Source organism: Crocodylus siamensis, chromosome 7, assembly GCF_052110815.1.
Source record: "Crocodylus siamensis isolate JL-2025a chromosome 7, ASM5211081v1, whole genome shotgun sequence".
NCBI classification, from domain to species: Eukaryota; Metazoa; Chordata; order Crocodylia; family Crocodylidae; genus Crocodylus; species Crocodylus siamensis.
In genome coordinates this window covers 21,775,202-21,798,651 of record NC_143401.1, presented here as the reverse complement: position 1 = coordinate 21,798,651, position 23,450 = coordinate 21,775,202, and the positions used below count along the sequence as shown (strand labels likewise).

General features: G+C 45.0%; 1 protein-coding gene across 3 annotated transcripts in view; it reads left to right on the top strand.

Moving 5' to 3' along the window:
* The window catches only part of VSTM4 (V-set and transmembrane domain containing 4), a 129,182-nt gene that overhangs the window by 27,939 nt on the left and 77,793 nt on the right, over positions 1 to 23,450 (top strand). For 2 of the 3 annotated variants that reach the window (XM_090058091.1, XM_090058089.1), the window contains exons 3-4: positions 18,603 to 18,671; positions 21,111 to 21,218. In XM_090058091.1, coding sequence (XP_089914217.1) covers positions 18,603 to 18,671; positions 21,111 to 21,218 — 177 coding nt within the window. The remainder of the gene's footprint in view (positions 1 to 18,602; positions 18,672 to 21,110; positions 21,219 to 23,450) is intronic. The other variant, XM_090058092.1, reaches the window with a different exon arrangement.

The following is a 23,450-nucleotide window of genomic DNA, read 5'->3' as shown; positions in this document are numbered from 1 at the left end:
GTACTCATAGAATCAGGAATGAAATCTAAACACCTTGTGTATGATTGCTGTCTTAGCTGCTAGGTTTTATTCCCTTCTTAGAGGCAGGTCAGAAACCCACTTCTTAGCTCCACGACCCACCTTTGACCATCAGGTTCTCTGCACTCGAAGGGAGCTGGTCCACTTAAACAGAATTTCTCCTGCTTTGATGGGTAAAAATATTTCGGAGGCATGAAAGACTTGTTGGGGTAGAGAGGGAAGTCATTTGCCCCAAAATCTGGACATTATTTGCTTAAAGACAGAAAGGTTTTCAACAGCTGTTTTTCCTTTTCTACAGCCTTATTGGGAAATGCTTTACCCTAAGCTCCAGCACAGAGGTATCAATCTCACCTCGTGCCACAGCCTGGATCCAGACTGTGAGGCTCTTTGTGGGGACAGGGTACTCTGGTTCAGGGTATGCGGTAGTGGCAGCTTGGGGCGTGTGGCAGTGGTGGTGACGAAGCTGCTGTAGGACTACTGGGGCCATAGCTTGACTTCCTGTCACCAGTCACCATGTCTACCAGGGCTCAAGCCCCTAGATTCTGTGGCAAACCACTTCCCTGACCATGCCCACCAAACTTCTGATTGTCCAGTGGGCTGGATGGAGCAGCTCAGCTCCGTAGGCCGAATCCAGCCCACAGACTTTATGTTTGACACCCTGCTCTTGTAGAATCTTTTGCTTTCAACTGGCCCTGTATCATTGCTTCCATTAGAATTATATTTAACATTTTTCATAGTCTTGAAGTGATATTATAGCCATAATAGTCCAAGAAATATGTGAAAAGCAAGAGTTTTTGGGAGGTGATATCTTTTATTGGACCAACTTCATGGTTGGGATAGATTTAGACAAGTTTTCAGGTATCACAATATCTTTCTTTAGGACTTATTCAACCTTCCTGTGTTTATACTGAGAGCCTTACTAGACCACACAAGTGGAGATCAAATACTTTATTTACCAAGGAGTTGTTCATGTGCTTTTAGGGAAGAAATGATTTCATAATCTGTAACACATAATTTCACACCTCACAGTGAATCCTTATGCATAGGCTTGGATTATGTGGCATGTAATCCCTTAAGATTTAATTATTACTGTCAGAGTTACAAGGCTAGCTGCCCCTCTGACCTTGTGAGTCTTCTTTTTCTCATGCTGAGTTTTTAATCTTTTTTTCCAAAGGCCTATTTGTGAACTTTGCTACAAGAGATCTGAGCCAGAGTATCATAACTAAATGATTTTTGCCTTGTCTCTGAAGTGTTTGCAGGGAATAGTTTATCAGGATACATTGTCTTCTCAACCTTTTCGGTGTGTTTTCTGTCAAACTCAGGAAATGCTTACACCAAACAAAATGACCTGTACAGATACAGTGTTCATAAGTTATGGACTTTTCTGCATCCATTGCAATTGCATGCATTAGGTTGGTGCCAAGTAATTTAAAGTGTCAAAGTTTCCCATGAAACAGAAATTCAGGACAGATCCCTGGAGAACCCGACTTAATACCTCTTTCCAACTAGACTTTGATGACTACTCATTGCGCACATGTACATGAGACATTACATCTCCATAACAGCAACCTATGGTTACTGCACAGTAGAGTTGGAAACGACTCATGCGCCACTGGGACTGTGCAGAAACAGTGGTTACTGCAAGTCATTTAGTACTTGATCAATAACGGCTGTGTAGTCGAGAGTACATGTAGACACGTCCACTGAGTATAATGATCCTATCAGATACATATACAGCTTAGAGTACTTTCATATAGTTTGTATTTCCTTAGCTTGTTAATGGGAATACCATGGGGGACAGTGTCCAAAGCCTTGCTAAAGTTAAGGTTTGTCACATCCACTGCTCTCCTTCCCAGCCCCAGAGCCTGTCATTTTATCACAGAAGGAAATCAGGTTGGTCAGACGTGACTTCTCTTGGTGAATCCATTCCGGCTGTTCCTGATCACCTTGCTCTCCTCTAAGTGCTTCACAGTAGATTCCTTAAGGACTTGCACCAAGATCTTTCCATTGAGGTCAGATTGACTGGTTTGTAATTCTCCAGATCCCCCTTCTTTCCTTTTTTAAAGATAGGCACTGTATGTACCCTTTCCCAATCATCTAGGACCTCACCTAACCTCCAAGAATTCTGAGAAAGGATAGCTAACGGCTCAGAAATTACGTTAGCCAGTTCTGAACCCTTCTGTAGCTTAGCATACATCCCATCCTGCCCTGCTGACTTGAAAGCTTCTAGGTCAGGAGTAGGCAACGTTTTTTGGCTGGAGTGCTGAAAAACCCACAATGTCTATCTTGGAAGGTGCCGGAGTGACAACATGCTGGAGCCCAGAGCAGCTGTTTGCAGCCTCCTGGCTGCAGCCGGCCCACGGAGCCTGGTCGTCTTGCAGCAGGACTTGCAGCCTCCCAGCTTCCTGCTGGGAGCAGCCTGGGCTCCATGGGTGACAGCAGCTGGTTAGAGCCTGGGCTGGCAGTGGTGTGCCAAGCAAAATGGCCTTGGGTGCCATGCTTGGCACGTGTGCCGGGGGTTGCTGACCCCTGTTCTAGTTTCTCTAAGTAATCCTTAACCTGTTTGCTACTATCCTAAAGCTGTTTGTCTTCTTCCCTATCTTGGCTGCCAGCTGCACTCTTCATCTGGTAGCTGCCTCTATTTGTGAAGACAGTAAATACTGCAGGCTTCTCTGAATCATCCATGGCTAGATTGGTTCCTGCATTCTGTAAGGTATCTATGGTTTCTCTGGTCTTCCTTTTACTTTTGACATACTTATAACATCCCTTTTTATTGCCTTTTATGTTCTTTGCCAGCTGTTTCTCAAACTGTGCCTTGATCTTCCTAATTTTCTCTTCATTTTCTCTCTTTCTTTCTTCATCCCATGCAATACTCTATCTTCTTCCCTAGCACTATAATCAAGGTTCCACTTTTTGCATGAGTTTCTTTTTGACTTTCAGCTCATTGAAACAGCAGCGGTCTAGCCAGGCTGATCTCCTGTTACACTTCCCATTCATCCATTGCATCAGGAGAGCTTGCTCCAACACCCTTAAAAGAGCCTGTTTAAAATGCAACCAACTCTTCTGGAATCCTTGGCTATTTGATTCTTCTGCAGGATCTTACAAGGACAATAGCTGTTTAACGACTTCATTTATAGTTACTGACTTTATTTTTTTGGGAAAAAATGGTGCTCTGACCTCCCTACCATGGGGTAGGCATTACCCAGATCCCTCTCCAGCATGAACCACTGTACCTTACATTTAATTGCCATTAGATAAATGGAGTAACAGTACTAAGAAATTTTCTGTACCACTGCATGCAAGAGCTCAGATTAGAATCCAGGGACTCCTCCTATCCAAAAGAGCATTTATCTCCCTGAGGCCACACACCTTCAACCTTCTCCATATATCTCCCTCTTTTGGCTGCCCAGAGCAGGTGGAAAAAGGACTGGGTGATATTAATCTAAGGTTTGGTAGTTAAAATATTTCACTAGGAAGTGGAATATGCAAGAGCGAGCCCCTTCTGGATGAGTCAGGGATGACTAAAAACGGGATCTCCTGCTTCCTAAACTATTAGGGGGCTTGCAGGTGTTCACTTAATGGTACAATGAAATGTAAACCCCAATCCCAATAATTGCACCTTCTGTCATGCCATACCTGCATGCTGGGGATATCTAAAACCCAGCTGTTTATGCATTTTTAAAGGATCTACACAGGGACCCCTGGGAGAGAAGAGTTGCTACCTGTAGGAAAACTGGGTGTGCAGGTAGGTTGCACATGCCATTTTGAAAGGTCCCATTGCAGAAGGATACTGGGATCAGATAGCCCCCAAGTACCAGGATGCCTATCTCTTGGAGATATCTACAGTCCATCTGCACACACAGTTTTCAATGGTTTCAGTAGACTGGGATCCCAGGATCAGGGATAGTTTCCATGATCTTAGGGTCCCTGTACACCATGGCTGTGAGAAAACCACATGTGCACCTGGGCTGTACATAGTTTTTAAAGGTCCTGGTGGACAGGAACCCTGGAAACAGGGAACTTCTCTCCAGTACTGAGGTATCAGTGCTTAAGTGCTTTGCCTTGTGGAAGCTGTGGAGCAAAGCAGGAAAGACTGCTGGGTTCAGGTTTTGCTAATTTTTGGTAGGGAGAGCATGTCTACTCCCCACCCCTGCCTACGCTTTGCAACCCATTCCCTTGGCAGCTGATTTTCCTGGTCTGGATGCCAACCCCTGTCCCTGACAAGCAGCATCAGCACAGATGTACTATATGTTCAAATTATGGCACCATTCCATGAGCACAAGGAATATCTTTGTAGCTGGTTTGCCACTTTATGATGCCGTAAATCAGCTGCAGGTATAGACCTGTTACTATTCATGGTCCAATTAACATGTTAATTGCACCTTAAATGTAATGTGTGCCAAGGTCGTCAGACAGAAACATGGGAGAATCCACCTAATTCTAACCCGCTTGTGACAGTGCTTGCCTGACTAACATTTCAGGATTTATTCAACCTTATGTGCAGTAATACTAAGAAATACTGTGGCACAGCAAACCTGCCTGGCAAGAACACAGGGTTTTACTAAGCGTGTTCAACAGACATTTGCTGGCTTGTGTAGCACAGGCTTGAATCACAATGTCAGGGCCCAATCACAGTGTTAAGGGCCAAAAACTTCAGTTATGTGGCTGTGTACCTGCCTGTCAGGTAAGTGGATAAAGTGAAATAGGATGTAGCCCTTGGAGCCATTCATTAGAGAGCTTTTTTTGGAGGCCTGGAGGACTAGCTGATACGTGTTCCACTACCTGGGTTGCAGTTGTGTTAATGACTTCCAGAAAAGAAAAAAATATGCTGAGAATTTAAGTGAAATCATCTCTACAATGGACTCTTCAAAAACTATGGAAGGGTCACCAACCAGCTTATGGAAAATGGTGTGGAGCTTAAAGCAATGATCCTCGGCTATGCTGTGGATTGACCATTACTAGAAATAGACACGGCCAAGTGAAGCAGATAAGCTGTGCTTGGATATGTCCTAGCACAGCTGAACCACTTCACTGGGCAAAACATGTGTTGTCCATCATCCCATCTGTTGATGGTGCAGGACAATAGGCATGGGGGTCCTGGTCCTGTGTATTCTGGGAATTCCCATATAGGATCATGCCTCTCAAACCCTAGGAACATCTGCTCAGCTTTCCCAGCTTACTGAGGTATGTCCTGGAGATCGTGTTTGGGTAAGCAGGGAAATCCTGACTCTCCCTACTTATGCAGATATGCCTTGGAGATTGCAGCAGACTGATCCTACACAGGAATTCTGAAGGGTGCACAGGATTGGGCCCCTCAAGCCCCCATCACCTCTGGGGTGGCTAGAGAATGCAGAAAGCCCTGAGCTGCCCCAGCTAACTTGCCATAAAGCAAATCACTATAATAAAGCAGCACAAAAAAAATATCACTACCTTCTGTTGCAGCCACAGATTTGGGTATTTGTGGCATGACAAAAGGTGAGGTCTGTTTGCTTTTTCTTTATGCCACCGTGGCAGAGCAGTAAGCCTACCCTGTCACAAAACACCAAAAGAACAAAGGAAAAAGTGAAACTTACCATAGCAGCTAGCCTGGACTGGAGAAGAGCCGCGCTCAAGTTCCTGGATGGTAATTAAAGCAATCAGCTGTGAGAGCCAGCAAAGCAGATAATGGGATGCTGCAGCTGGGCACACAGCTGATCAGCGCAGGAATTTAAAAGAACTGATTGAGCAGTCGGCTCTCCTCAGGTGATGGGAATAGCATGGAGGAAGGCACGTGGAACAGAGTGGTAGTGGCACGTGACTGACCAAAGGGACTCAGGAGTGTATTCTGAAGAAGTACTTACCTATGGACCCAGGAAGACAAGGTCATTCTACACCACCTGAGGACATCAGTATACCACCCACAGACCAATGGTCTGGTTAAGAGATTTAATTGGATGTTGAAAGCCATGATTAGGAAAAGTATTCAAGGGAACACTAAGAGGTGGGAACTGTATTTCCCCCGCTTATATTTGTGATTTGGGAAGTACCGCAATTGTCCTTTGGCCATTCCCCGTTTTAATTGATTTATGGGCATAAGTATCGGAGAATGCTTGACATTGTATGTGAGGGCTGGAAAGTGATAGGGGTCTTCATCAAATTATAGAGCTATGAGAGTGACTAGAGCGGGTGAGACAGACAGCCCAAGGCAATTTAGAGAGAAGTCAATCCGGTCAGAAACAAAGGTATGATCAGGGCGCTTAAAGTAGAGAATTACAGGAGGTGACTTAGCCCTGGTTATGTTACCAGATAATACCAGTAAACTAGTATGCAAATGGTTGAGGCCTTTTAGGATACATAGGAAATTAGGTCCCACAAATTATGAGGTAGTCCAGCCTGAGCAGTGGAAGACTAAACAGATCTATTATTTAAATCTGTTAAAAAAATGGGAGGAGCACAAAAATTATATGATGTACCCCAGGGCTGTAGAAGAGGAATGGGTTCCAGAGAGCAAGGACTCCCATGCAGGGGATAACTCCATCCCTGTTATTGGGATGCAAGTACCCAAAGGAGGGCGGAAACAACTGGAACAACTGGTGAGAGAATTTAAAGACATATTTACTGAGGTGCCAAAGGAATTTGCTACCAGATTAGAACTAGTCCAGGTCAAGTGGTGAGAGAACATTGGAGGAGGCTACCACAGGCCTTATATGTCCCTGTGCAAAAGGAATCAGAACAAATGGTAGCCTGGTGCATTATAGAGGAATCACAGAGCCCATGGAGAGGCCCCTTTGTTATAGTGCCAAAACCAGATGGGGCCATTCAACATTGTGTCGATTTTAGGGAAGTGAACATGATCTCCTTGTTCGATACATTCCCAATGCCAAACATCAAAGTACTGTTAGAAAGAATAGGGAAAGCCAAGTTTGCCTCAACTCTAGATTTAACAAAGGGCTACTAGCAAATTCCCATGGCCCCAAAAGACAAAGTAAAAATGGCATTCAGAACTTCCTGGGGCCTATACCAGTTCACACGCATGCCTTTTGGTCTACATGGGGCGGCTGCCTCGTTCCAATGGCTAACGAACAAGATACTGCTAGCTCACCAAGAATACGCTGCAGTGTATATTGATGATACAGTATTTTTTTCAGGGACATGGGAACAATATATCCACCATGTGAAACAGATATTGGAAGAACTAAGACAAAATGCGCTAACAGCCAATCTGAAAAATGTGCCCTAGGGCAGACTGAGACCAAATATCTGAGCTTTAAGGTGGGATGCGGCAAAATCTCTTCACTTGCCGATAAAGTAGAGTCCTTTTAGTCTTATCGACAACCACAGACGAAGAAACAGCTACAGGGCTTTCTGGTATTAGAAAATTATTATTGGAAATTTATACCGTGGTTCTCAGAATTCATGGGTCCATTGACAGGCCTGTTGCGAGATAGAAAAGGAAGACAGGTGGAATGAATGCCAGAAACCCAGACAGCACTCATGAAAATTAAGTCAGCATTATGCCATGCTCCTGTTTTGTATACCCCTGATTTTAAACAAACATTTTGATCACACGTAGACGCCTTGGCCATTGCCTTAGGGGCTGTTTTAACCCAGTGAGTAGAAGGGGAAGAGTGGCCGGTCGCATTTGTGAGCAGGAAGTTATCAAGGGCTGAGACTCAGTATTTAACAGTAGAGAGAGAATGCTTAGCTATAAAATAGGGAATTGAGTTGTTTCATTACTATTTATATGGGAGAAGATTTACTTTGATCATGGACTATGTACCACTTCACTGGCTACCAACATCTAAAACAGAGAATTCCAGACCTGTGCAATGGGCTTTGACCCAAGTTTAAACCCTTTTGTTTCTCTATAGACCATCAATCCAGATGACTAAACATTGCAGCTGACTTCCTGTCAAGGCTGCAAACTGACAGACAATTGGAGATGACAAACATGGAGAAGGCCAATGACGGTGATGGTAAAGATGAAGTTATGACTCCATAAGATGAATTTTCACTAGGGCAGGAGGTGTGTGACAGAGCAGTAAGCCTACTCTATCATGAAGCACCAAAAGAACAAAGGAGAAAGCTAAACTTACTATGGCGGTGAGCCCAGATGGTAGAAAAACTGTGCTCAAGTTCCTGGATGGTAATTAAAGCAATCAGCTGTGAGAGCTTGCAAAGCAGTGAATGGGACACTGCAGCCAGGCACACAGCTGATCAGTGCAAGAATTTAAAAGAGAGGTGACTGAGCAGTCAGCTCTCCTCAGGTGAAGGGAATGGCATGGAGGAAGGCACTTGGGAGCACGGAGCAATGGTAGCGGCGTGTGACTGACCAAAGGGACTCAGGAGTGTATTCTGAAGAAGTACTTACCCACGGAGCCAGGAAGACTAGGTCATTGGAGCATCCAAACTGGTGAGTCCAATCCAGTGGGGGCGGGACTCCATTCCGGAGACCTGAAGGAGGGAAAAGAAGAGACTGAGCACGAACATGAGTTTGGGGCATTGTCCAATACAATTCCACCCTAAAGAATAAGGGTAGAGACAAGCTGTATGACAGTCTAGTTGGGACCCATATGGGGAAGAATGGGGCAAGTGACTGAGAACAAGAAACCGGCTGCCTAGAGGTCAATCAAGACAACCAAGAGACTGAGACTCACGCAGTGGGACCTAATGAGATTAATATGGAAACACTTAGTGTGGTAAGAACGGGGTATGGGGGTCGTGGAGCCCTATGAAGGGGAGCCAGCCTTCTAAATTGCAGACTTGACATCAACTTTCTATAGCAGGACTGTGTCCATCTTTGGTTCCTTCCTGTTCTATCTCAGTCATGGCAGGCAAGTTTAAAGGAGACTACCCGGTTCAACAAGACAGGCTGCAATTTTACTTTGATGGCACAGCTACCATAACCATTTTAATGGTGAGGAAAGGCAATATCTGCTTTCACACTACACAGCTATGGGCAAAATCACTTCAAGCTTCAGGTGTAGGGTTTACTTCTCTGTAAAATGAAGAACATAATTTCATGCAAAGAATTGCCAGTGCCTTCTCTTGCTCCGCTTAGGAAAAAAACAGCTACTATCTTCAGCCAAATCATTCATTCTTCTGACTTGTGAAGTTGACCTGGTAGCCATTTATAGCTCTTGATCAACCTTTTTTAAATCCATAGATCTCAAAATGCTTAGAAAATATGAGCAAGCATGAGTTGCACCATTTTACAGACAACAGATCAGACCCACACCTGGTATAAATGGATGTCCATGCTACTAGGGCTGTTTATTAGGCCTGTGCAAAGCAGTTAGTATTCACTTCGGATTCAAATTCGGCCAGTTCAGGGGACAGTGATTTGATTCAGTAATTCGAATCACTGTCCAGAATCAATTTGGCCAAATCTGCTTCAGAGATTCAGCCACTGCTGGATTGGCCAAATCTCTGAATTGGCCAGAGTCCATCCCCCACCCACTCTCCCATCCCCATCAATGGCTGCCCTGCCCAGCCCCAGCTCCCAGCTCTTTAAAAAAAAAGCCCCGGTATCACTGGCTGCTGCCAGACAGGGGGCCAATCTCGACTGCCCCATGCTGTGGTGGGGGGGCTCTGTCATGAACCCCCATCCCAAACCACTGTCCCAGCCCCAGCTCCTTGCTCTTTAAAAAACCCAAAAAAACCAAACCCACTCACCAGCTGCTTCCTGGTGGAAGGGTGAACCCCACTGCCCCATGCTGCCCCATGCTGTGTAGGGGAAGGCTTTGTGAAGAGCCCCTCACCCCCGCCCACTCTCCCAGCCCCCGCCCCATGGCTGCCCCGCCTGCCCCAGCTCCCTGAAGCAATGAGTGGGGACTGCCTGAATCTCCAAAGCTCTCTGAATCTTTTTCAGATTGATTCAGAGACCTTCATATTGAGTTGGATCTTTTCATTGGTCTCCTGATTCGATTCAGATTTGGAGATTCAGCTGCCAAATTGGGCCAAATCTCCAAACTGAATCAGCACCCGAAACTTCGCACAGCCCTACTGGTTATAGTAGCCGAGGTTCTAAATAGACATAACATCTAGGTCTGAATTAAAGGGACTGAGGTCTAATGGAAAATAGTTAGATCCAAGCTCTCTTACATACTTCCTTTGTAACCTCAGGCAAGTCACAATATTTTAACTGCTGGAAGTACCCTCTGACAAGTGGAATCAGAACTTTTGGCAGAGGTGGTATCTTTTATTAGACCAACGAGATAGTTGCAAGAAAATGTCTTTTTTGCATGCTTTTGGGCGCACACATCCTTCCTCAGGCATAGGAGAATGCAAAGATTGTAAAAGAAGGAAACAAAATTCAACACCTTGAAACCTGAAATCTGACATCCCTGTTCCAGCCTTTGTTTCGAGCCAAATCTACATGCTCAAAGAGCAGCCTCAAGATGAGAGAAATTGCTTGCTGAGGAGAGCCTTCCGTCACCCATCTTCCTGTGAAATATGGAACATAACAACAAGAAAGAAGCATAATTCAACATCCTGCTTACCATCAGACAACTGTGAGGTAAACAGACTGCTCCAACTTTTATCTGAGCCAAATTTGCATAAAATGAACTTTTCCAAAGAGGAGCTCTTACACCACCTTTCAGCTCTCCTGAAAAATACATATTTTCATTTCCATTTGGGAGAAATTTTACAATCTTTGCACTCTCCTATGCCTGAAGAAGGGTGCATGTGCCTGAAAGCTTGCAAATAAAGACATTTTTTGCAACTATCTAGTTGGTCTAATAAAAGATATCACCTTTACCAAGAGTTCTGATTGCATTTGCCTGAGTTCTGATTGCTTTTGCCTGTAAACCAACATGGCTACAACCCGTATCTCTGTCAAGTGGGTGTGATATTTGTCTGTCTCCAAATGACTGGTGTGAAAACTTTACAAGCACAGAAGATATAAATCATTCACTGAAAGAGGCAACTGGGAAAAGAACTCAGGGTCTTCTGGCACTCAGTCCCATGTTCATTCTGATGGACAGCATGAACTCTTGTAGGATTTGCAAGAACAATTTATTCACCAGGAATGGCACATTCCAGAAGTATTTAGAAAGGACTTCTGGCTGTTCACATTGACTCAGGTGACTACAGAATCAGTGCTGGAACCTGGCTGTTCCTACAGTGACAGTGGCACTTACCATAGCTCAGAATGGGCATTTTTGCACATGTTCTGGGAGCAGGGGGAAGGGAGGCCACTTCAATTAGATCAGTTCTGAGAGCTGCCCTAATTAAAGCACCTCAGTGTCTCATGTATCAGCATTCCTGCACTTCAAAATGAGCTTTAGTAAATGAGTTTTAGTTAAAGTGCTCCCACTGCCATTTTGAAGCATGGGGATGCTGATATACAAGGCATGGAGGCTGGTCAGAGCATGCTAACTTGCACACTCCAGCAGACTTGATTAATCAAGTCTGCTCTGATGTACGGTAATCACAGCATGTTGGAGCCTGGCTACAGGCACCCATAGTTGTTAAAACAGTTTGGTATTAATGTTTTGGAAATGGTTCCTAACTTGGTAAAAACCCAAGTCAATTCCCATGAAATCTCTAAAGCATGAATCTCCCATGAAAATTCTGCCAATGCCAGATTTCAGCTGTTTACCTCCAGTCTTTTTAGCACTCGGGTCTGTTAACCCCCCCAAATTTTTCATATCTGTAGTTATTAGATATTAACTATTTTCCTTTCTTTTTTAACTGCTGAAACATTTTTGCTCACATTTTGTCAGAATAATTTGTTTTGTGACCCAGGCCAGCTTTAGAAAATTCTAGTCCCAAAGACAAAACATTTAGGCAGTGAAATTAACTGAAAACAGTGGTGTCAAGTAGAGAAAGATTTATTTATAACTGTATGCAGTGCTTGGTGTCTTCTTCCATTAAACATTCATTGATAGGTACCTACCAAACTCACAATTACATGATTTTTGTGTAAACCATGAATTTGGTAGGCCCCTATGAAAAAGCCCAATCCCTGCCAAAAAGCACAAAAGACTAAAAAAAAGCAGAAAAATGGCCAACAAGAATGAGGGAGGCGGGAGGAAGCTGCAAGGTGGGAAAAGGGAAGTCCTGGTGTCCTGAAGCATGGGGGGGCAGTAAGAGGGAGAGGGGGAGGAGATTTCCGTAGCAGAGCTCAGCGGCCCACCCCCACACCTCTGATTGGCAAAGGGGCCCTGGAAGTTTTGGCAGGACTTCTGGGGCCCCTCAGCCAGTCAGAGGTGGGGGGGAGCACTACGCTTTGCCATGAAAGTGGCAACCAGTGATGCACCCAGACTGTGAAATCCAGAGGCAGCCACTGCAAATTAGATAGGTCCCAATTCATCAACCCTAGGGCAGTTGTACATAACACGTTTAATCCTTGTTAATTTAATGAGCTTTAAAAATTTTAACCTGGGTTATTTTGGTGTGTTGTGTTTGTGTTTTCACACCACAGTTTTTCAAATGAATTAAGCCCTGTGTGTAATTCCTCTCAGATTCAAGCAGCAGGAGCCAAATACACCCAGTAATGTGTTTCCTAATGAATTACAGCAGGAGATGCATGTTTGCTGTTAAACTTGCCTCCACGGTCTCTTCCCCCCACCCCTGCCAGGAATCTCATGCTAAGCTGCCCCACCCTTCATGCCAGGCCACGGTCACCCCAAAACCCTGCCACTTGCACCTGCCTAGGCTCAGTCCAGTCTCCCAGTAGGAGACCCTGTGGTGATCCCAATACCAAGTTATGTGAATCATACCCTCTCCTCCCTTTTCCTTCCCCCCATGTTACAAAGTAATGAAAATGTATATATGACATTTTTCTAAACTGTATATATCATATCAGAAATATACAGGGGTGAGAGTAGTGCGTGCCTCCCTGCATGGGTGGTTGGTGATAGTGGCTGATGATGGTGGTGAGGTGGACTGGTGTGTGGGTTTTTCATGTTTTGCATTGTGTTGCCAAGGCAGATGTGTACCATGAACTCTTATTAAAAATTAAGGGTGTACTAATATTATGGTGAGGGGGGGACGAAGGGGTGAGTGGTGCCAAATCCGACAGCTGTTAGTTTTCTGGCTTTTAGGACTACATTTCCCTGCATTCCCAAGCTGCCTGGGCTTGGAAAAGTTTCCATGGGGATGCCTCAAAGGGGGTGCTTCCCCTACTCCCCTTCCCTGCCCACATGACACTGTGAATACCTGCCACCTTGTCTGTTTGTTCAGCATGAAATACAGCTTTTGGAGGGGTGTTGTGCAATAGTGTTGAAATGGTGGGTTGTCAGAGGAGTGGAATATTGGGGCAGCATATTGACACTCCCGCTCCCCCCCCAGTCTGCACACACTCATAAACTGGACTCCTGCAGGCTGCTCATACCACTTGCTCCCCAACCACCCCCCCCCCCCCCCGCCCCCAATCCGGCCAACGAGACATGTAATTAACCCTTTCATAGGACATGATTCAGGCTAGTTAGGTGGTGGTATGTAATGAGCCCCCACCAGACCAATGCCAGCCTCCAAACAACAACCCCCTACCCCAGTCCACCTCCCCCAACCTTGCTCATCTTCCACCCCACATTCACTGCCTTCCCCTGCACACCCCTGCAGACAGACCCAGATGTTTATGTTGTACATAATAAAAGAATTTATTGTAATCAAGAACAACCACTGCTAGTTGTTGTCAGCATCCATATCCATAATATGTGCTGCCAGGCAGTTTCACACAAGGGCCACCCAACCAGCTTTTCCTTGTGGATATGTCCTTGGTCCCTGTGCTGCTCCCCAGCCATGCCTCTGTCTGGCTACTGCCCATCGTGCTTTGTCAGCCCATGACTTGCTGAAAACTTCTCTGCAGGTCTCACAGATGTTGTGCAGCATGCAAGCTGCCACTACGAAGGCCATAATATTATCTGGCTCCATCTCAAGCTGGCAGTTAAGCACCCTACATCATGCTTTCATTTGGCCAAAGACATATTCAGCAGCCATCCTCCATCTGCTCAGATGCAAGTTGAAAACCAGTTCCTGCCGGTCCGTAACATTCCCTTCATAAGACTTCATGAGCCAGGGCTTTAGGGGGTCAGCAGCATCTGCTATTATAAGCGGGAATCACAACACCATGGATCACAGTCTCGGGGACTCCAGGTGCATAGTATCCTTTCTCCATGAGGCCAGGCAGCAGAGAGTTTCTGAACATACATGTGTCACGCATGCTGTTGGCCCACCCGGTAAAAATGTTCATGAACCAGCCCCAGTGGTGCAACATGGAGATAAATCCTTTCCTTTTGTGAAAGACCTTCCTCTCCCCAAAGGGAACTGCACTGGGATGTGAGTGCTGTCTAAAGCCCCTACGCAGTTAGGGCACTCCATGACATTGAAGCCATCTATGACTCCCTGAGGCAAATACAGTGAAGTCGCATCTTATACAGGGGTTAGGTTCTAAAGTTAGCTCGTAAAGCAAAAATCGCGTATAGTCAAAATTTATGGAGAGCAAATATTAGACAAAGTAGTTGGCTCTGGTTCAGCTTGAGAAGCTGATTGCATAGGCTCATCTGCTGCTGGTTGTTTTTTTCTTGAAAAACACAGTGATTGGCAACTGTCACTGTTGTCTCTTGGGCTGCTCAAACATTTCTTGGTACAGTCTCAAATTGTCCATAATACTACATGTGATTTTGAGGCTTTGTTCCATAGAGGGATCATATTCAGAAATCAAATCATTCAAGTGTTTTGCTGCTTGGAACACTTCAGCAAATGTATGAAGATTCCAACTTGCTGGCTCTTCCTGTTCATCATCATCACCATCTTCGTCTTCTGTAGACGATTTTATCAGCTCCTCTAACTCTTCATTAGTCAATGTTTCTCTATGGCACTCAATTAATTCTTCAATTTCTTCCTTGAGGATGTTGACAAAGCCATCACGACCCACTTGCCTGGCCACCTGAACATTGCGTTTCACTTCTTGGTCAATGGTCAGGAAACCCTTAAAATCATTCACACATTCTTTCCATACATTTCACCAACATGCATTGACTGTTTCAGGCTTGATTGCATCCATTGCTTGTTTAATATAAGTGATGCAATCGGCAATGTTGAAGGACTTCCAACACTCCATCACATTAAGATTGGGATCAGCATCCATAGCGCTATGTATCCGTGAGAACATGAGCCTCGTGTACGTGGCCTTGAAACAGCAAATCATACCTGGGTTGAGAGGTTGGAGGATGGAGGTGGTATTGGGGGGGAGAAAGATGACTTCAATGTCATTATGTGCAAACTGGAGTGCCTCAGGGTGGCCAGAAGCATTGTTTACGATCAGCAACACTTTAAATTCAAGTCCTTTCTCTTCAAGGTACCGCCTGACCTCCGGAATGAAACACTTGTGGAACCAATCCAGAAATAATGCTGCTGTCACCAAGCCTTTTTATTTGATTGCCAGAACACAGGCAGGAGATTTTTGTTCTTGCCTTTTATAGCATGGGGATTTGCAGCCCTGTAGAGCAAGCCCAGCTTTATTAAATGCCCAGCTGCTTTGTCACAAAAAAATAGTCACACGGTCTTTAGCTGCTTTGAAGCCAGGGGCTTGTCTTTCTGATTCAAAATGTAAGTGCGATTGGGCATTTTTTTTCCAGAAGAGCCCGGTCTTGTCAGCATTAAAAACTTGTTCCGGAAGATAGCCCTTTTCTTCTATGATTTTCTTTAATTGTTAGGGGTAGGCTTTTGCTGCCTCTTCATCGGCAGATGCAACTTCACCAGTATGCACGTTTTTGAGGTTGAAGCAGTTCCTAAAACTGTTAAGCCAACCTTGGCTGGCTTTGAATTCCTTCTCATCAGAAAGCTGTCCCTTTTCGGCGAGAGGTTTGAACAGCGCATAGAGGCTAAGAGCCTTTTCTCGCAATGTGTTGCCATCGATAGGCACACGTTTACGGTTCATGTCTTCCAGCCATAAGTTTAATGCCTTTTCAGTCTTCACTAAAGTCTTATCATGCACTTGGCTCGTCACCTTAGCAGTTATTGAAGCACTTGATGCCATGGCTTGACGAATTTCTCTCTCTCGAATCCTGATGGCACGGATGCTAGGTTAATTGTGGCCGTATTTACAGACCACATTGGAGACCAACATATCGTCTCTCAATAAGTCCAACACAGCCAGTTTTTCTCCAGCATTGGATCGCTGTTTCTTCAGTTGAGCACCAGATGAAGTAGTTAGCTTGGATTTAGGGTCCATGTTGTATGAAAAATACATATCTTTAAACACTAGAATCACACTCAGCATGGCGAGATGCTCACACTATGAGAGGCACGCGGGAACTGAGACCAACTGAGGGAACAGCAGATCCACGTTTCCCATCTCAAGCTCACTCCGGGGCATATGCTTATTGAGTGGAATGGTGGCAGGCGGAATCGCCCGCACTATTTAAATTTTCTTTTTTTTTTTTGCTGAGCACATATTGTTTAATGCGCGTAAGTTAAATGCGTGTATGATGCGACTCCACTGTAAAGTTGTTTGCCGTGACATCCTGCAGTAGCTGGCATACCTCACAAGTCACCAGCCCAGTCATGCAGGGAGCCACGCTGAACTGGTTCACAATGTAGCGGAGGCTGGATGGGGTGCCCAGTTTCATGATGGCCATGACCACGCTCTTGTCCAGCAGGATGGCCCAACACATGCCTTGCAATTTGTGGCCCCCAGCATTGAGATGATATAATAAAATGTCTCCCTGGTCATTCAGAACATGTCCAGACATTGCTGATCATTCTAAGTGGTCAGCACAATTCTCTCCGACCAGTCCAAGCTGCTCTCATGGGCCCAAACCATGCAGTTTCTGCTCCTGAGATTTATCCACAGAGCCAGTCAGCTTCTATTTCTTCTCATGCCTCTCGGTTGTCCCACTCCACCGCATATCTACAACCCCTTTTTTGCGAGCTGCCTATCTGTGCAGGTGTCTCATCACAAGCTTTGAGCAACACTATCAATACATACATTGCTATCATTACCTGCACCTGCATGTCTTGTATTAATTTCAAGGCCAGCAGTAGGGTAATCACACACAAGTTTGGTGGGACATTTATGATATTACCTATGTATCACCCAGGATGCTGCATATCTTGGGGGCAGGTCTTGCATGCAGCATCCACCTCCACTATTCATTGTTTCTGGAGTGGCAATGTCAATTATAAGAAATAGGAAGGTTACCTCTGAAATATTAAAGTGTTAAGAAGAGATGCCACACTCCAAATACAGTTGCAGACTTACCATTCTGGTGGTGCTGCTGTGCTATGCAGCTTGGAACTCCATGGTGGGCGCAGCGGGTGAGGGGCATGGTGGGGAGCACATACAGGACTGCTGGTGGTGGTACAGGCACGACCACTACCACAGGGTAGTAAACAACAGTAATTGGCAATATGGGTTGCTTCTCCATTTCTTTCTTTCTGTATTAAGTATTCTATATTCTTTATGTATTAAGTGCTAGGGTAACTAATAGAAATGCCCCCTGTATTGTGCCCTGGTTGGCTGCAGTCAGCTGTGGGAGCAGGGGGAGGGAGGGATGAGCAGGAGCCCCCCAAAAATAAAAATAACAGCAGCAAATAACAGTTGAACCTACTGGCCAAAGGCCTGAACTACAGAAATAGTGCAGCGCCACCTGGTGGCAAAATAAAGTAATTACAAGTCCTTGAGTTATTTGATGTTTACATGCTACAAATCCATAGATACAACTATGTAATCAGCGGCGATGCAAACTAAACTGTGTCCAAGCAGTTTTACTTTAACATACCGAAAAAACTTTTAAACCAGCGGGACATCCCACTTGTGCAAACAGAAACACAGTTGTGGCACTGTAAATGGCAAATCTCGTGGTGTGTACAATGGTCCCCACAGAGCAAGTATGAAACTTCAGCTAATATTGATCATGCATATTGTGATCCATACTTGAAATGTGCCATGTCAGTCTAAACTGCTGTTAATGAATCAAGTCTGTCCATCTGATTTTATATACCAGAATGGGATAGCTGCATACTGCAACCTTGCTCTGGTTAATCATTGGATGTTCCTGTACTGTAATATAGGACTTAGTTTGGAGAGATAACTACCACTCTTCCAGGAGCTGCAGTTAGTTGTTGCCAAATTGGATCAAATTTTGGTTGAAGACTTGTTACATTTCAGCTTTGATAGTCAGGGCGTGACTCATTTACACCCCTCTAATCTGCCTGTATGCTAGTGTAAAGAAAGAGTAGATACATAATATATAGCCCTACACTGGTACATTTTACTAGAAACCAATGCAGTTACCCTGGGGGAGGGAAAGGGATCAGCAGTACAACTTGTGTCTGCTTTTATCCTAGGGTAGCAGTTGGCTTAATACAATAGGCTATTAAAGGCTCCTTCACTATCTAGTGGCAAGGTCCTATGAGATTGCCTATTGCAACAGCTAGTCAGGATGAGGTAGCCTGTGTTCAGAACTGGTATGAATTACACCACTGTTAATGTGTCCCAGTCCTAAGAACTGACCATTCTGTTGAATAGTATGACCTGAAATTCTGGCCCCCTTTCAAGTCAATAGCAAAACTCCCATTGACTTCAGTGGGTCAACTCCCCCCCACCAATTTGTAATTATCATTATATTTTCTTTACTTGTTCTTTTCAGTGGTTTCATCAAAAGCATCAGATGATTCCACTTTCAAGAGAAACCATGACACCTGGAAGTTTTTTGAAGGTAAAAAGGCTCTGAATGTTACTGCTTATTTGCATGTAGTTTCTCATTAACAGGGATCCGGGTTTTCCATTTCCCACAGAAAAATGCAGAAAAATGTGAATGTTCCCTTTTAAAGAAGAAAAACATGTTTTTTTCCCTTTGAAGGGAGAAACTGTTGGTTTCCCCTTGCAAGCTGGCACTGTTCCACATGCATGTGCATACATATGTGACTGTCAATACAGCCAGACAGGGTGGTGGCAGAAGCCCCAGCAGCTGGATACTGGTGGTAAGTCTATGGCAGGGGTTTTCAACTTTTTTTAACTAGTGTGCCTATTCTGGTGGTGGCGGCCAGCTGGCCATGGGGGGCAGGGGAGGGTGGTGCTTACATGCGGTGGCCAGCTGGGGAGGGAGTGGCTCTCATATGATGGCCACCACCCACCACCCCACCGTGCTGCTGCCACGCCCCACTGTTCCACAGCTGGTCACACATGTGGCTCCATGGGCTGCTGATGGGCCTCACACCCGGTCAATCATGCACCACCTGTCAGTAGTCTGCAGAACCATACATGCGACCAGCCATGGAAAACCAGGGCGGGATGTGTGGCAGTGGGCAGCAGTGTGGAGTGGTTGGTGGCAGAGGCTGCATCCAAGGCTCCAGATCCAATCATCTCCAAATCCGAATCATGATTCAAAGCTTTGCACAGTCCTAATGGCCAGGCCACCTGGTATAGTGCAAGAGCCCCAGCCCAGAGCGGGGCAGTACCATAGGTTGTGCCCTCCTCCTCCCTTCAGTTAGCAGCTGGGCCAAACTTGTCCTGCTGCCCTCATGAGCCAGAGGTCCTGCAGCTGCCGCCACCACCAGCTGCTGCTGAGCAGGCAGGGGACACCTCACCTTGGCAGCCATGGGGGTGCAACTGGCACAGGGTTTCCAGAAGCAGTGGCACTGAGCTTTCCTGTTATGCTTCACCCTCTCACAGATGTATTAAAAGAGATTATCATGTGGCCTGCCTTTGTAGTAAAGGCAGGAATGATTAGAAACACTAAGCCTTATTTGAAAAGTTCAGGGTTTTTAGAATGCTCTGAGTCCCATTGATACAATAGGAGCAGACTTAGCCCAGTACTGGACATGTTTATACATGCGCTTTAATGCACAGTAGACTATTTTACTGTGCATTAAAGCATCACATATAAAAGTGACATTACACTAACACTAATGCATAGTAAAATAGTCTACTGCACATAAAAGAGCGTGTAAATGCACTATTGTGCATTAGCACAGCCTAATGCACATTAATTTAGTACCTCACATTTGAAGTACTAAATTGAATGCGCCTTGGAAAAGGTGCATTAGTGCACGTGTAGATATGCCCACTGAGTACCATATTTACCTGAATCCAATATGACTTTGAATTTAAGATGACCCTCCAATAATTAGGTTCCATGAATGGAAAATTATGAGTTTATTATAATTTCCCATGTATCCAATCTAATTAGTGGAAGGTCATCTTTCTCCCACTGCTGTGACAGAAAGTAGAAGATGGGCATGAGGGGCCAGACCCCCCACCTTTTTCCCCTTCTCTTGCCCCCCTATGCCTGTTTCCCCTGCCACTTGTCCCCTAGTGCCTGCCTGCTGACTGAGCCATGGATGCAGCAATGGCTGGACATGTTCTGAATGACCAGGGAGACATTTTATTATATCATCTCAATGCTGGGGGCCACAAATTGCAAGGCATGTGTTGGGCCATCCTGCTGGACAAGAGGGTGGTCATGACCATCATGAAACTGGGCACCCCATCCAGCCTCCGCTACATTGTGAACCAGTTCAGCGTGGCTCCCTGCATGACTGGCCTGCCCCCTGCCACTTGCTCCCTGCCATGTTGTCCCCATTTTGCCTGCCCCCTGCCTGTGCCTATGCCTCTGCCTGGTATTAAGTGGCAGGGAGGCAGGCCAGGAAGGAGAGGCAACATGATTTCCCCCACACTCCCAAGCTGCACAGGCAGGTTTCCCCTGTGCAGCACCCCCTCCATTGTGCAGTCTCCCCCATACCCCCTGGTTGTGTGCCCTGTCCCCCACCACACAAGTCACCCTAGTCTGGGGCAGGCGGTGGCTCAGCTCCAGCTTCAGCTTCAGCTCTGAGCCTGGAGCTGAGCCACCAGCTGCCTAAGGCTAGTACTCAAATCTAAGATGTGGCTTTTTCCTGCTCATGTTGTTTCAGGGAAAAAACCTTGTCTTGGATTTGTTTAAATATAGTATTTTAAAAATGTTCATCCTTTTGACTTCCCTAATTTAGCATTTGATTTTCAAGGACCCAAAATGCTATTGACTTGCACTGTAGGCACTTTTAAACTTTATACCAAATGCTTCAGGACAGGGCCTATCCATTTTGTGTCTTGTATAAATATGCCCCCTTTTCCTGTACTGAAGTACCAAGCTGAATGTAATTCTGTGCTTGCCTTTCAGACTTGTACATATATGCAGTGTTCGTGTGCTCCATAGGGATTCTCAGTGTTCTCCTTTTTACACTCGTCATTCTTTGCCAGTCCCTACTGAACAAGAGAAGATCCAGAGGTGAGTGAAATACAAATATCATCTTCTTGGTTAGGGAGGGAATCTGACTGGCAAAGAGAACATCAGGAATATGAAAAGAGAGCAGATGGTCCAAAAAGTTAAAACTAAGTCTAGCAGCTTTACAGGGCAAAATTTTATCTCTACTAAAGATTTGAAGGAAATGGATTTCTGTGGACACCAGCCATGGAATAAAAAATGACAAAAAATACAAAATGAAACAAAAAGACTTCCATTTTGTTCTGAATTGAAGCTTGTTTTATTTTGCCTTCCAAAAACCAAAATGAATATTAAATTAAAAGCAAACTTGTTGATGGAAAAAATTAGAATACTTGAAAACAGCGCTGAATCAGATTTGTTGCAAAATATATCACTTAGCAAAAGACTGCATTTTGAATGAAAAAAATCTCAAAATGTTTCAACCACTTCTAGTTAGCATCATACGTGGTAGATTACAACTGCAGCTCATTGTGTTCCAGGGGTGTATTTAGAGGCATGTGCATTCCAGAGCAAGTGTTTGTCTTGTGACTTTGCAACCCTTTGCTATTAGGAGCATTAGGAGCCAGAATTCTGAGAGAAGGAGGCAGTGGGCACCTCACCCCCCTCCCTCTCCCTAGAGTCATAATTTTTCCAAATCTCTCCAGGTCTACTCAGTCAGACAGGTCTGCTCAGCTATAGACAAAGTCAGTGGTTTTCAACTGTTCTGTGTCAACATGGAGATCAAATATAGGTAATCAGGTGTTCCACAAACGGACAGGAGATAATGGCGGAGCCGGCTGAGAGGTATCTGGATCCTCATGCTGAATGAGTAGATATCAGTGGTTCAATGTCTAGTTGAGAGGAGGCATCAAGTGATCTCCAGGGACCTGTTCTGGGTTCAGAACTGTTTAACATCTTCATTTATGATTTGAGGATGGGATTGAGCACTTTTAGCAAATTTGTGGATGACATCAAATTGAGTGGAGTTATACACACTCTCTGGGGTAGGGCTAGGATTGGATAAACTGGAAAAATTGTCTGAAATCCATCAGTTGACATTCAACAAGAGAAGTGCGCAGTCCTGTTTTTAGAACAGAATAATTGTATGCACAAATGCCCCTGGGAAATGATTGACTAGTTTGCAATACTGCAAAGAAGGACTAGGGGGTTACAGTGGACCATAAGCTCAATATGAGCCAGTGTGCTCTTGTTGCAAAAAAAAAAATAGGCAACATCATACTGAGTTGTATTAACAGGTGCGTCACTTGCAAATCAAGAGAGAGGTGGTTAGCTGTGTCAGTCTGAAGTCAGGCAGAAGGCAGGGCAGGGTGGCACCTTACAGAATAACTCATTGAAAGAAGTACATACTTTTGTTGGTGACAGTTTACTTCCTCAGGCCATTTATACACATGCTCTGGGAGTGGAGGGGAGGCGGACACTTTAATTAGAGCATCTCTGCTATTCTAATTAAAGCACCTGGAGCATCACATGTATCAGTGTTCCCATGCTGAAAAATGGCAGTGGGGGAGCTTTTACTAAACCTCATTGAATGAGCTTTAGTTAAAGTGCCCCTACAGCCATTTTTCAGTGAAGGGATGCTGATACACATAATGCTAGCGTATGCTCTGCTCCAACCCACTGTAATTACACCATGTCAGAGCAGCATCACTGCATGTGTATAGGCTGCTACTAAGGGACTTCTAGAAAGCAGGGGTTCCAAACAGAAGACACTTTTAATACAAAGGAGGGGGCAGGATAGGTGAAAGTGAATTGAATAAGTCAGTAGGGATAAACAAGGCAGTTAAACCACTGGGGGACACAGAGGTTGTATAAAAACTAGTCCTAGTAATGGGATAAGTATCCAGAATCTCTGTTGATGCCATACTTAACACAATCCAGTATGTGGTTGATTTCTTCTTCAGCAGTTTCCCATTCAAGTTAGTTTTTTAAAGTTTTATAGTTTAAAAACACCTACGCTGAAGTCAGTGATCAAACATCAAAGGAGGTTAAAGCAGGCTTGTCAAACATATGGCCCACAGGCCAGATCCAGCCCATGGAACTACATAATCCAGCCCATGGATCTCAGATAAATCCTGCATGTCACATGCAGAGCCATGTGGCCTGCCGACTGAACCTAGTGCCGTGGGCACTGTTTGCAGCACAGGTAGATCACAGCACAGGGAGGTGGCCCAGAGCACAAGCTCAGGGCCAGGCTGGTAGGGCACTGGATATTGCCTGCAGCATAAGACCCTGGAG